Source organism: Castor canadensis, chromosome 4, assembly GCF_047511655.1.
Source record: "Castor canadensis chromosome 4, mCasCan1.hap1v2, whole genome shotgun sequence".
Taxonomy (NCBI): Eukaryota; Metazoa; Chordata; class Mammalia; order Rodentia; family Castoridae; genus Castor; species Castor canadensis.
The window spans coordinates 33,341,488-33,356,596 of record NC_133389.1 but is presented as its reverse complement, the minus strand read 5'-3'; the positions used below and the strand labels follow the sequence as shown (position 1 = coordinate 33,356,596).

Here is a 15,109-nt window from a genome sequence, read left to right as displayed (position 1 = left end):
ATAGAATTCAGCAGAGAATCCATCACGTCCTGGACTTTTCTTTTTGGGGAGACTCTTGATTGCTTCTTCGATTTCATTTTGTGTTATAGATCTATTCAGGTGATTAATTTCCTCTTGTTTCAGTTTTGGATGGTCATATGTATCTAGAAATCTGTCCATTTCTTTAAGATTTTCAAATTTATTTGAATATAGGTTCTCAAAGTAGTCTCTGATGATTTCCTGGACTTCCATGGTGTTTGTTGTTATCTCCCCTTTTGCATTCCTGATTCTACTAATTTGGGTTTTTTTCTCTCCTCATTTTAGTCAGGTTTGCCAGGGGTCTATCTATCTTGTTTATTTTTTCAAAGAACTAACTTTTTGTTTCATTAATTCTTTGTATGGTTTTTTTGGTTTCTATTTCATTGATTTCAGCTCTTAATTTTATTATTTCTCTCCTTCTATTTGTTTTGGGATTTGCTTGTTCTTGTTTTTCTAGGAGTTTGAGGTGTATCATTAGGTCATTGATTTGGGATCTTTCAGTCTTTTTAATATATGCACTCATGGCTATAAACTTTCCTCTCAGGACTGCCTTAGCTGTGTCCCATAGGTTCCGGTAGGTTGTGTCTTCATTTTCATTGACTTCCAGGAACTTTTAAATTTCCTCTTTTATTGCATCGATGATCCATTCTTCATTAAGTAATGAGTTATTTAGTTTCCAGCTGTTTGCATATTTTTTGTCTTTACTTTTGTTGTTGAGTTCTTCTTTTACTGCATTGTGATCAGACAGTATGCATGGTATAATTTCTATTTTCTTATATTTGCTGAGACTTGCTTTGTGCCCTAGGATATGATCTATTTTGGAGAAGGTTCCATGAGCTGCTGAGAACAATGTATATTGTGTAGAAGTTGGATGAAATGTTCTGTAGACATCAAGTAGGTCCATTTGATCTATTGCATATTTTAGATCTTGGATTTCTTTATTGATTTTTTGTTTGGATGACCTATCTATTGATGATAACGGGGTGTTAAAGTCTCCCACAACCACTGTGTTGGCGTTTATATATGCTTTTAGGTCTTTCAGGGTATGTTTGATGAAATTGGGTGCGTTGACATTGGGTGCAAACAGTTTGATGATTATTATTTCCTTTTGGTCTATTTCCCCTTTTGTTAGTATGGAATGTCCTTCTTTATCTCGTTTGATCAATGTAGGTTTGAAGTCTACTTTATCAGAGATAAGTTTTGTACTCCTGCCTGTTTTCAGGGGCCATTGGCTTGGTAAATCTTCTTCCAGCCTTTCATCCTTAGCCTATGCTTATTTCTGTCAATCGGATGGGTCTCCTGTAAGCAACAAATTGTTGGATCTTCCTTTTTAATCCATTTCGTCAAGCGGTGCCTTTTGATGGGGGAATTAAGTCCGTTAACATTAAGCATCAGTAATGATAGGTATGTGGTGATTCCTGTCATTTAGTTGTCTTCGTTGTTTGAAGGTTTGATTGTGTGTACCTACGTTGAGGTTACTCTCTACTGTCTTGCTTTTTCTTTTCCTGTGGTTTGGTGCTGCCTGTCTTTTCATGGTTAAGTTGGGTTTCACTTTCTGTGTGCAGAATCCCTTGAAGAATCTTTTGTAATGGTGGCTTTGTGGTCACATATTGTTTTAGTTTCTGCTTATCATGGAAGACTTTTATTGCTCCATCTATTTTCAATGATAGTTTTGCTGGGTAGAGTATCCTGGGGTTGAAATTATTTTCATTCAGTGCCCAGAAGATCTCTCCCCACGCTCTTCTTGCTTTTCATGGTTCTGTTGAGAAGTCTGTTGTGATTTTGATGGGTTTACCTCTGTATGTTACTTGTTTTTTCTCTCTTACAGCCTTCAATATTCTTTTCTTAGTTTCTCAACTTGTTGTTTTAATGATGATATGTCGTGGAGTAGTTCTATTTTGATCTGGTCTGTTTGGTGTCCTGGAGGCCTCTTGCATCTGTATGGGTATATCTTTCTCTAGATTTGGGAAATTTTCCGTTATTATTTTGTTAAATTTATTACGCATTCCCTTCGCTTGCACCTCTTCTCCTTCTTTGATGCCCATGATTCTCAAGTTTGGTCTTTTGATGGAGTCGATGAGTTCTTGCTTTTTCTTTTAATTAATAGTTCTTTGGTTTTTCCTTTAATTACCATTTCATCTTCAAGTTCTGAGATTCTGTCTTCTGTTTGTTCTATTCTGCTGGATTGGCCTTCCGTTTTGTTTTGCAGTTCTGTTTCTTTCTTTTTTCTGAGGTTTTCCATATCCTGGCTGTTTTCCTCTTTAATGTTGTCTATTTTTGTCCTGAGTTCATTTATCTGTTTATTCATCGTGTTCTCTCTTTCACTTTGGTGTTTATACAGTGCTTCTATGGTTTCCTTTATTTCTTCTTTTGCTTTTTCAAATTCTCTATTTTTGTTGTCTTGGAATTTCTTGAGTGTCTCCTGTAAATTTTGGTTGACCCTATCCAGTATCATCTCTATAAAATTCTCATTGAGTACTTGTAGTATGTCTTCTTTTAAATTATTCTTGTGGGTTTCATTGGGTCCTTTGGCATAGTTTATCTTCATTTTGTTGGAGTCTGTATCTGAGTACCTGTTTTCTTCATTCCCCTCTTGTTCCTGTACTAATTTTTTGCTGTGGGGAAACTGGTTTCCCTGTTTTTTCTGTCTTCCCGTCATTGTCTTTGGTGTTGTTACTGTCTCTGTACTGTGTGCAATTAAGTATTTTCTAGCTTGTAATAATAACAATGGTAATATTTAGAATGGAAGGGTGAGTTGAGATGGAAAGCAAGAAGTTAAAGAAATGGGAAAAACAAATACACAGACTGGAGGGAGAAAACAGAACAAGGTGTCAGACAAGAAGATTTCAAAGGTATAAACAGGGAGCTTTAGTGTACTAATCGACAGTAAGCTGAACAGACATTGGAGAGACAGAGAGAGGATTGAAAATAAAAAATAAAAAAAAAGGTAAGAGTAAAAATAAAAAATAAGTAAATGAAAGAAAAATCTATTTATAAAAATGTATTAAAATAAAATGAAAAAATAGAAAATTTGAAAAAACCAAAAAACCAAAAATCCTCCAAGTTCAAATGCAGTGAAGTCTCAGTCTCCAATCCTGGAGATGGTGCCTCAGATGTTGTTCTGTAGTTGTCTCATCAAAGGGGACGCATAAAGTAGAACAAAACTATACACACATGCACAAAGAAACCCCCACCAAGTGTCCCAAGTTCAAATGCAATACAGTTTCAGTAAGTTTTTCAGCTTGCAGGTGTAATTCGGTTGTTCTCTCATCAAAGGTAGGGAGACAAAAAAGAAAAAAAAAAGTGTCTCGGACAGTTCTGAGAATGGTGTCTGCAACTGTGGCTTGTCTGCCTGCTGCTGTCAGTCTGCTGTTGCTGGAGGCGTTATTTATGCAGATCTCTGGGGTGAGCTTAGCACTCATCTGGCCCTGCAGGGTTTGTTTACTCAGATTTCTCCTGTGCGGGAGCCTCTGCTACAAGCTTTCTCCTTCCAAGCACTGGCAAAGGTGACACTGCACCCATGTTCTCAGGCCTGCATGTTTATTTACAGTTCATGTGGGAAGTGGGTCTTCCCTCCTCTCCTGTGAAGTTTTCCTCCCTCTGCCACTCTCACAAGCTTTCCTGCTCCTGGTTGCTGGGCGCGCGCCCCCACTCCCGCCAGAGGCTCTCCAGCCCACCTGGCTTATTTATTTACAATCCCAGGAAAGATTCCCTTTCCCCAATCTTCAGTGCTCAGGGTGCCCCACCCTCTTTCCCGCATGTCTTTATTGCTCTTATTGCTTATTACAAAGTTTCTCTTTTTTCCTGGGGTGGAGGTCAGTCTGTCCAGGGGGCTATGCTGCTCTGGCCCAGGCTTGTCTGTGGGAGTATCGCAGTACCGTGAAGCTCACCTGATCCACGTCTTCTGAAGCCATCTGGGCGCAGGCGACTGGCAGCCCCGGGGCCCTCCTTGTTTCTCCATTTAACGTGAAGTGGAGATTCTCTGCACTGGCTGGAGGTGTGGAGGGGGTCAAAGTTATGCCTCTTCTCAGTGATTATGCCTGCAAAGTGTGTCTCCAGCGTCTCTCCAAGATTTCACTATAGGAGGCTCGCTTTCTGCTTCCTCCCTCTAGCTGCCATCTTGGATTCCGTCTTATGAATATTGTCTTAAATTGCCACATTTAAGGCCATTAATAATTTTCAGATACTTCTAGAAATTCTTGCAACTTATATCTTGACATCCCTCATCTTCACATACCATCCTCACCTTTACCACATGGGTACACAACACAGAAAATTAAAGCTTCCAGATACTATTTTCTTAAGTCTCGCTGACCACCTAATTTGATTTATTTAAAAACCCACAAAAACATAAAAATACTTTTTACATAATACTTCCCTTCATACCTGTGGCCCTTATAACAGGCAAGACTTACTGAACAGAAATGTGTCTATTCACTTAAATTGCTAAAGCCTTGCACACTCTTACTGGTCAGAAGCTATAAAGGTTGCTGTTAGCTTTTATACAATGTGTCACAATCATTGCAGCTTTTGTGAATTCCTTTGTTTTTCTTAATTACCCTTTGTGAAGATTACCTAATTTTGTGAGCATAATTCTGTGTGGAAACCTTTTTGAACACTTTGATTGAGTTAATTAATAAGTTTGGTAGCTCTGTATTAAAGTACAAGAATTACTAAATTTCTTGAGTTAAAAATAGTTAATGAGTTGATACCTTTTGAAAGCTTAAATTGTATAGGATTTTAAAAGAAGTCAAATATAGTATGGATCTATAGCCTCAAATGAACTTGCATTCCTCTTCTGTGAGAATGCTGAGCCATCATGACTTCCCATTTTGTATCTTCTTCATCTAATTAAAAAAGTTGAAATGGTATATTAGTAGAATTTGAGAACTTCATTGCTTTTCTCAAAATTAGCAACACATGGTAGCTGTTAACTGGAGTTCTGCATATTGTATTCCCTAGGTGATAGAGGAGGATTCCCATAAGTATTGGGCACAACTCTTGCACAAAAATTCCTGTGGCCAGCCCTTTTAGTGTATGTGGTATTATATTTTATGCAATTTGAAATGCAAGTATCTCACCTTATTTAAATGCTTTTCAAACATTGCTATGTCAAAGAAATCTGGGCAGAGTGAGATGTAAGGCCAATTCACCTATTGCCTCTTGGTGGTAATATTACATGTTATAAATGGAAATTTCCACCACCCTTAGTTAAGATGAATAAGGAATCCAGCAACTTTGTTTTTAACAAGGTCTTTGCAATGCAGATCTTTGCTTTTGGAAAGATGGTCACAATAAATGGCAGTATAATAAAAGGCAGTAAAAAGTGCCCTGAGGTACACAGACAATGTGAACTTGGAAGAACATTAATGGAATATGTCAACAAGAGCTGAAATATAGTTCCCTGAAGAGCTTTATGCACTGGAAGGAGTTGGACAGTCAGTGAAGAAGCCAAACCACTCCAGCAGGATCAGGGAAGAGAACAGACATCAGAAGGTATAGATGAGTTGAGAGGACATTGGGAGACAAAGCTGGCTAGAATAATTTTTGCCAGTTAATGATGATCCTTTATCACCTGAATAAGGCATTAGACCTTTTCTTATGTGCAGGAGGCTATGACCTGGGTAATGTCACAACCAATCTATGTCTAGTCTCCCCTGCTTGTCCTGGCCTTGCTCCATGCCTCTAATCTCTGCTAATCCTGAATATTCCTATGAAGTTTAAATCTGATTAAAATGAACTAGCTCAGCCTCAAAGGTGAAATGCAGTCACAAAAGAGCTGTCACATCAGGGGTTATGTGAAGGAGGGGGTTGGGTGTCCCTGTTAACCTTTGGTCTGCAGGAGTTTTTGATGACAGTGCAGCAATGCTGTAACCTTGGCTCATTGTATGTACAGAGCACTTCACTTGTGCTACAACCTCTGTGTCCTTTTTACCTGAAATACTGCAAACCACCCAACCATAACACTAATGTCTGTGAAATATGGTGACAACATCACAGTGATTCCTGCCTCATACAATGGGCAACTTGACCCTAAGCAGGGGCAAGGGTTTCTGCCCATACAATGGGAGTGGTCCAAAGGCCAGATTAAGCCATAAACACTGAATGCTTCTGTGACAGAAACCAAGATGATCTCTTCTAGCATTGTGTCTACCTGAGGTGCCACAGTCAGTATTAAACAGTATGAGATTAAGCTCTTGTCAGGCAAGCTAATGAATTTTGGATTGATTTCTGTCTTCTGCAATGCTACTGACATTTTTGACAGTTATGATTTATAAGGCTTTCATTGGATCTATTCGTGAGGGGAGTTGTTTATTTTGGCTGATGGGCAAGCTTCTAACATTTCCCAGTGGGAAACATTGAGGGCCAAAGGGATGGCCATTGCAAAAGTACTCTCTGGCTGTTTGGGGCAGGCCTCTTATAAATTTGTAATCAGAGGCTCAGAGAACTAATGAGGGCAGGCTGGCTTGAAAATTGTTTTTGTGACATTTGACCACTGCAAGGCTTCTGGAAAATATATGTCTGCTGGTTGGTTACAGATCCTTAAGGTAAAAATTCTATTTTGTGTTTCATTTTATTTGCTTTTATCCTTTCTCAGAAATGGTGTTTTTGAAGAGTGAGATGAGAACTTTAGCTTCCCAAAGTGGTGGTGGGGAAAAAAACTGTCATTTAAAGATGAAAGGTAGTGTTTTTTTTCTCTTTAAGATTTCTGTAACTCATTGTAGAATATATGTTTTTAAACAAGAATTATTTGAAGGTCTGAAAGTGTAATGGATGCTATGGTGGGTCCCCTATATTTCCTTTTATAACCAAGACACTCATTTCCTCCCCACCAGCTGATGGCTCTTGCTAGCACTCAGATGGTTCCCTTTTTAGAAGGAATTCCCTCTTCTGAAGGGAACTGCTTTGCTTGCGGTAGGTTATACCCTTTCTCTGGATCAGTCTGCATTCAGTGATTGGGTAAGACAGGGGTGGAAAGACTCCTTTCTTCAATCTAGGACATATCTATCATGCTATCCTGACTTCAGTGCTCCCTGGGCAGTTGGCTGAAGTCTCTGTTAATGTGCCTCATAGAGCTGGGCATGGTGGCACATGCCTGTTATTGCAGCACTAAGGAAGCTGAGGCAGAAGGATCACAAGTTTAGTTGGTCTGAGCTACACAGCAAGACTCTGTCTCAAAAAACCAGAGAAAAGAAAGTGAAACCTGATTCAACTGATCTCTTCTTGACCCTGTTTTCCTCACTTCTTCACAGATGTTATTCTTCAATCAATTTCTTGAACACAAATCTCAACTTGGAGTCTATTTCCTGTGAAACCCAACCTACAACCAGTGAAGCTGGGAGAGGAGGGCACATTGGAGGAAGAATGAACAGGGTTGGTGACAAATAGGATTTAAGGGGTGAGAAAGGAAGGACATTAAGGATATCTTGCTGGTTCCAAACCTAGCAACATCATTAAGAGTAATATTACCTTAGGCAGAAGGGAATCTTACTTTCACTGCCATTGAGGGTTTTATCTCGTGGGTTGCAGAAAAAATGAGTCCCATACCATCTTTTCTATCAGGGACATATCACACAGCACTTGGTATTTCAGAAGCTGATTTTACCTATAATAAAAACTAGGGATGTAAAGAAGGTCAATGTTGGAGAAAGAATAAAACCAATTTTATAGCTAAAGTCTTGTGATAATGTCTTATACAGTACCTATCAGAACATACAACATGACAAGAAAACATACAACATGGCCTAATGTCACACAAAACAGCATTAAACCAACATGCTGCATGTGTATGGTTTGTATGTATTTTAGCAGCAGTTAGACCACTGGGTGATACCAATAATGCAGGCTCTCATGAGCCAGGAGCTGGCATTTCATAGTCCAAAGAGACATTCTTCATATCTCTGATATACATTAAAGGAGTGAGAAGTTGTATTAGGACCCTTTCTCTAAAGTAATTCCTAGGAATTTTACATTTGCTGTTTTTTCCTCTAAATAATGATAGGTCTTGCTTTTATTTCTTCTATCTGCTTAAGTTCAGCATAATGTAGTTTCCAGTTCTCTTTCTCATTGTAACATTAAGTAGATCATAATTACAAGATATCAACTGAAAGTTTAGCAGTAGGAAAAAAAAGTCTCAGGACTATGGAACAATCCCTGGAAATGCCTTCTCTTCTATTCTTCTTTGTTGTTGTTGTTGTTGTTGTGTTTCGGTAATACTAGGGTTTGAACGCAGGGTTTTGTGCTTGGTAGGCAGGCACTCTGCCAGTTGGAAATGCCTTCTCTCAAAATGAGTAGCCAATAAAAATAGTGACTGCTATGTGTTTATTATTTGGTGAGCGATTTCCTTTAGAATGAAGTGTTAGGATTTCATTTCTAAAGGGATAAGGAGTATATATCTCTCTCCAAGGATAGGCCCCATACATAAAGCTACTAGGGTGGAATGTGTTTTACAGTTCTGAGAAGCAATTTGTTCTCAAAGTTTCCAAGTTAGAAATTAAGCAATTTAATGAGTTACAATAATAAGGCACAGACTTCTCTCCTGATCTGCTAGGGGACCATGGTAGGATGAGCCTGCTTTGTCCATTAAGCATCTCTTGGAACACTCTGGCCAGTGACATTTTCAGGAATATCAAGGAGAGAGTTTTCATGAGCAACTTGTTCAAGGCTTCTCACACTATAATATGCATATGAATCACCTAGGACTTGTGTTAAAATATTTGCTCTGATTCTGTTAGTCTGAGTGGAGCCTGAGAATTTGTATTCCTCACAAGTTCCCAGATGATACCAAAGCTGCTGGACCACAGTTACACTTTAAGAGACTACAGCAAAACAAATGAGAATGTAGTAAATGGCAGCTTGTTTTCTTTGGCAGATGTCTTAGAAATCATTGGTCTGTTCTATCACATCTCAATAGATTGCTTTTTCAGATTCTTTAGTTGTTCCCTCTTCCTGGTATAAACTCTTAGGAAGCTGGAACCAGACCATTGAGGGGAAAAAGAAGGAAGTGCTTAAACAGCAGATAAACAGTATAATAAGAAAAAGGCACTGAGTTTGGAGTCATGGAAGCTGGCTCCAGTTCCAGTTTTGAAACTTACTAATTTTGATAACCAAAGCCAAGCGTTTAACCTGAGTTTCATTGAGGAAAACAGTCATGTCAGCCAGTCTGTCTCCTGTGATCATTAATGATGTTGTAGAAGGGCAGTGTTCCCATGAAAGTTTTGAGAAACTGTCTAGTTTGGAAAGACTTGGCCAGATAAAGAAGTAGAAAATCCTAGGGAACACAGTTGGGGTCTTTTCTGTATTTCCTGAATCTCATGAGTTTTTCTGTAAAGTAAGCATCCAGTGCAGACCAGTCTGTGCACAGCAGGAGACATGATCCATGAATATGGTCAGGTTTCTAGACCATTCTTTAGGGAGGAGGCTGGAAGACAAAATTGGCTTATTTTCTTCATCTCAGAATTTCTTTATATAAAATGCAGGAGGGAGAATGCAAAGGAAGGAAAATATTGAGTGGAGCAGAATACTCTAAAATAAGTCAAGTAAGAAAATGAAGTAAGAGATCTTTTCTATTCTCTACAGAACATTCTGTTAAAATTAGGACTGCTACAGGATTGGTCTTGCAAACAGTTTTTTTCCAGGAAACATTCTTACCCACGTAGGATTTTGATTGTTATGTAAAGACTAATTGAAGATGTGGACCATGTACTGGACAAGATGTATTTTGTTGATTTGGGGGGTAGAGGTTGCATATGTCTTTAAGCGAGACCAGGTCCTTGGTACAATAAACATGTAGGCAAGCTGTTTCAGCAGCTGCATTTTCTATAACTACCCAAATTCATCACACTCTTTAACAGGTGCCTCTTCTCTTTAAATTAATTCCTACCAAGATGGTTTTGACATGCTAATGAGATGCTGCCTTTCCAAGGGGTGTTTCTATTTGTCTTATTTTTAAAAAATTGGAAAGAAATTTACTTTTGCTAAGATATTTTCTAATATTCTGAAACTTATCCTAACATACTAAGAGTTGACTCTACCTTATTGATGGGTGTATTGATTGGCAGTATAAAATCACCACGTATACCCTTCAACATGAACAGCTTTCTTGCCATTACACATAAACAGAAAGCCTGACTTGTCTTCTTAATGAACCACAAGAAAAGAAGATTCTATAAAACATTTAGACTTCATACTTAAAAACAGTTTCATTGTATCAGATCTGAAACTGCCAACTGGTTTTCTTATCAAATTGTATGTTTCTTCCCATTCCTTCCAGAAAGTCTGATGAATAGACAGATAGGAAAGGATAGCATCAGATGCAGACACTACATTTCAAATGAGAAGGGAACACAGTACCATGCCGCATAAAATAATAAATCAACCACAGTATTTCTTGTGAAATGAGAAGGCCAGGAAGAAATACATCCAACATCACGGCTTCCCACCTAATTTGTCCTTATTTTTAGTTTTTGCCCCATTTCCCTAGAAATGGATGAAGGTGACATCACCAGGATTTCCTCATACTGAGTCTGGAGACTAACAGCTATAGTAGGGTCAGCTGAAATTTCAATCTTTCTTAGGAGACTTGAGAGGAAACAGCAGAGACTAGAAGATTAATTAGGGCTGAGGGAATATGCTGGGGTCAAAGATTGAGAATATATATTTTATGGGGCTAGGATTAAAGTTCCTAGATGAGTGAGCAGAAATTGAATCAATAGCTGGAACAACAGAGATTTACTGTGGATTTGGATATGCCTTGATGAACCCTCCATTGCTCTAATGATGGGTTAGCTCAGCTGGTAGCCTCTTAAGTGAACAGTGGTTTCTCTGGAGAGATTTCTCCTTGCCTGTGCAGTAATGAGTAGCAGAATATGGTCCCTGAAGGAAGATACATTTATTGCTTACATTTCTTATAAATGTGAACATTACCCATTAGGGAGAAATGTCAAGTGGCCATGGCTGTGCTGTCATTAAGAATCTCAATTGGAAGTTTTGAGCCAATTTCACACTTTGGCTTTAAAAAATATTTTCCTCCCAAAGACATTTCTTTGTAAATAAAGACCTATGAGTCATTTTGCTTTAGAACTTGGAGAGAAAATTCACTTCTGCTATAATTAAGCAATAATTATTATTCTTTCCTCCAAGGGAGGACTCAGAGAGATAAACAACTCCCAGATAAATAAGGCTTAGAGAACATGGGCCAAGTCTTTTGTTGATTTACAATATATTTATATCTCTCTCTCCCTCCCAAATAAAAAAATAACAGTAATTATTTTTAAAAATGACTCATTTTTAATCATTTAAAATTGCTATTTTCCATTCTACATGAAGAGTTGCTTTTTGGCCTTCATGTAACTTGTAGGGAGGAGAAAGATGGGATGAGAGACTGACAAAACCTGTTCACCCCTTAGGTAGCATCTCTAAAGCACAAAGTAGTATGAGTTGACCTTGAACTTGATGTGTAATAGGGGCAAGAAGGCTTGACCAGGATGTGATGACAGGTTTTTCTACCTCTTACTGTGTATAAATTTGGGTGACAAGTTACCTAATTTCTTGATGTTTTGACATACTTTCAAAAGATTGTTATAATTCCTAATTTATCTCCCTTGCTGTTTAACTTAAATGATATAATATATACACCAAATAAAAGCTGCTGTAAAACATGTAGACTTGTGGTCATGGAACTAGAGTGCTTGACGTGAGAAGCACTTCATAAAGAGAATATTAATGCTTCACACGCTTCAGTTTTGTATTTTGGAGGCAAACCAAATCAGCTCTAATACTGCTTTCTCAGGAAATTTGGTATTGATATTTGAATGCAAAATGGGGGAAAAGAATCATTTAAATCTGTATCTCACATACAACTTCGTCCTGCTCTGTCCAGAGTGTGGGGATAGAAATGAGCTACATCATGTTCAGATTGTTAAAAAAATTACATTAATCTGTTAAATTCCCCATTGGGGCATAAGGTAGTAGACTGTAGTGATCAAGCAAGTGAGCTGGAGGGTCAGTCAATCTATAGATAACTATTATTTGGAGATAATATTAGAATATCCTTATTAAGATCCTGTGAGTAAAATGAGATAGCCCAAGGCAAATGTTTATCTTACTATCTGGCACATAAAATATACCTGGAAAATTGTTTATAGGAATGGCTTCATTAATTTTAGAAAGAGTACATTGCTGACATGGGGGACTTGAAAAGCCTAATGACCCAAATATTTTCCCTTTTAGCATTTTCTAGTGCTTTTTCTACTCTACTTATCAAAATGTTTCCTTTCTAGGAGACCCAGATATCATTTGTTTCACCTTTGCTTACTGAATGTACCCAATTCCACATGCACTTGGTATGTATACATATAGTCATGCTGAGTAAATCTGTGGTTGGTTACTTTATGGAAGCTATAATCTGTGTGGTCCAGTCTCAGAGTGGTGTCGGAGCTGAAGAAGTGCCCAGCCCCAAAATAAGGGTGACATAATTTAATGTATTCCAATGCACAGAAAAAGACACTAATATGTTCTAAACGTGTGTGTTCTCCTCAAATTCATATGCTACAGTCCTAATGTAATGGTATTGGGAGATGAGGTCTTTGGAAGGTAATTAGGTCACAAGAGTGGTCCCTCAGGAATAATGTCCTTTTAAGAAGAAATTGAGAAGCCTGGCATGGTGACAAATGCCTGTGATCCCAGCTATTCAGGTGGTAGATGTAGGAGGATTGTAAATTCAAGGCTAGTCTAGGCAAAAGTTAGGGAGTCCCTACCTCTAAAAGAAAATACAAGACAAAAGAATATGGTTCATGTGGTAGAGGGCTTGCATATTATGCTGGAGGCCCTGGCTTCAATTCCTGGGTCAGGGAAAAGCGAGAGCCCTCTCCATCTGTTCTCTGTCATGTAAGAAACAAGAAGATGGTTACCTATAAAGAAGAACAGGGCTCCCATCACATTACCAGAATGCTGATTCTGGACTTCCAGGCTTTAGAAGTGTGAGAAATACTTGCTTGCTTATTTAAGTCATCCAGCCTATGGTTTCCTATTATAATGTTCTAAACTGCTTAAGACAATAGAAAACCTACCAAGGCACTTCTTAAAATGCTGATTTCCTCTTCAGTTAGCTTCTCTCACAAAAAAAGAGCAACTTTGGCACCTTTCCAAAATTTCTCAAACTAAGTTTTCCTCATCTTATTTAATGTATCTTTTAATGTACTTATAGGATTAGAGAGTTTTGAAAAGAAACCCTTCAAATGCAAAGACCGAACCTTTAGTTGGCAGTGAGGGGAAAACTGGAAACACCTATATAATAATTTATTGTTGCTGATTTTATTAACTGAGTAGTTGATTAAATTAAAAATAAACTTTCAATAAACTCTTTTGGTTTTATACCTTAGCAGCAACTACCATCTGTCAAAAATCACTTGAAAAATAATCATTCACTCATTTTTGACATATCTATTTTTGTCTCTGTATGTTGTACAGATACTTTGGTTTTACTCAGCATTTGTGTTTAATCACTAATAGATTTTTAAGAGAATTAATTTCATGTATAATACCCAACATAGTGTTTTCTATTGTGCAGTTTTTTAAAAATCATTTTGACAAAACACATTTTGTCTTTAACATACAGTTCACTAGCCTGGACATCCAGACCATTCATCAGAAGTCAGAACAATAGCTAAGCCGAGGAAGTTTGCCTTGATTCAAGTAGTGTACATGGTTCTAGACCCAGACAATTATCTAGACCTGGTGCAGTATTTCTGCTCCTGAGCTTCCATGGGCTTCTGCTGGAATATTGAGAAACACTAAAACAATGCAAACATGGTTATCTTCAATAAAAGAGCCGGAGAAAAACAACATGTATGGCTGGATGCCCAGCCCCAGTGACTTCCCGATAATGTCCAGCACCTTCCCCCATTCTCTCTTAGCAGTCATGTTTTCTAATGCCCATCCCTCTCCAACCTCCCTTTTCCCACCATAGGATGCTTAAAAACCCCAGCCTGTAAGAGAGGTGCGCTTTGGCCCTCTCAGAGTGTTACTCTGATGGCCAAGGGTCCCTCTGAGATCTCCTCTCTCTAATAAAGACCTGCTGCTTGCAAAGGTCGCGGATTCTTTCTCGGTCTCTGTCTCTCTGTCTCTCTCTCTCTCTGTCTCTCTGTCTCTCTCTCTCTCTCTCTCTCTCCCCCTCCCCTTTTCTTCATTTTCCTTCCTTTTGGTATCAAAACCCGGGAGAGAGTTTCAAGTGGGGGGCTGGGGTGGTGGGGGGAGGTGGGGGGGTGGAACGCCCTTCTCAGGCTACCATGATTCCGTGGCAATCTTCATATTGTCAAAGGTGCACCCCACAGGGTCTCCAATCCGGGGCTTAGATGGATGAATTAGGACCAAAAGGAGCCTGAGTTCCTGAGAGGGACACTTCTGGTGCCCGACAATATCCTCTCACTATCTTCTATATGACACTATCACTATTATATTTTCTGTTGAGTCTCCCCATCATACTGACAGTTCTTTTGGGCATAGGGTTAAGGGCAACTCCCACTTCTGATTAGACTTGAGTCTAATAGTTGTTGGTAGTCATCTTTCTCTACCTAATAGCCAAACTGCTCTGGGGTTTGACCTTTTGGTCATATATAAGCCCCTAACTTTCAGTTCCTCTGTTACCTCCTGCAGGGCACTTCACCAATTCCATTCCACACACTCAACACAGGCTCCAATTTCTAGAGGGATGGGTAAGACCCGGCCTCTCTGTCCGGCACTCTGTGGTGCCTGACTCTGGCCATTCTCACCTTTGCTTTTCATATCTCTCCTCCTCCCTCTTACCCTCCAGCCTTTGGCCCCCTGTGAGTCTGGCTCCTGGCTATGTAGGTTAGAGACTACCTTCTGCTCCAGGTTCATTTTTCTGATTTTGTAAGCTTTCTCCAGGGGAGGCCTGGAGAAAACTTTCTAACCCCAACCATGGTCAATATCCACTCTAAAATTCTACTCCTGGGGTGTCTCCTACATAATCTCACAAAATTAGGCTTAAAGGGTAATTTAAAACAAACAAACTTTATCCATTTTTCCACACAAATTTGGTCACCATACAGATTAGATAACTTTAAAATGG

At 38.8% G+C, this 15,109-nt stretch overlaps 1 protein-coding gene across 6 annotated transcripts in view; it reads left to right on the top strand.

Moving 5' to 3' along the window:
* Nucleotides 1-12,324, top strand: part of Pik3c3 (phosphatidylinositol 3-kinase catalytic subunit type 3) — a 333,132-nt gene extending 320,808 nt beyond the window's left edge. The window contains exons 28-29 of one of the 6 annotated variants that reach the window (XR_012447049.1): nt 7,272-7,392; nt 12,300-12,324. Coding sequence is in view for 4 of the 6 variants with exons in the window: in XM_074069908.1 (XP_073926009.1) it covers nt 7,272-7,331 (60 nt within the window). In the remaining 2 variants the exon portion in view is untranslated. Of the gene's footprint in view, nt 1-7,271; nt 7,836-12,299 lie in introns of those variants that run through there. The other 5 variants (XR_012447050.1, XM_074069908.1, XM_074069913.1 and 2 more) reach the window with 5 other exon arrangements.
* Nucleotides 12,325-15,109: the final 2,785 nt, after the last annotated feature.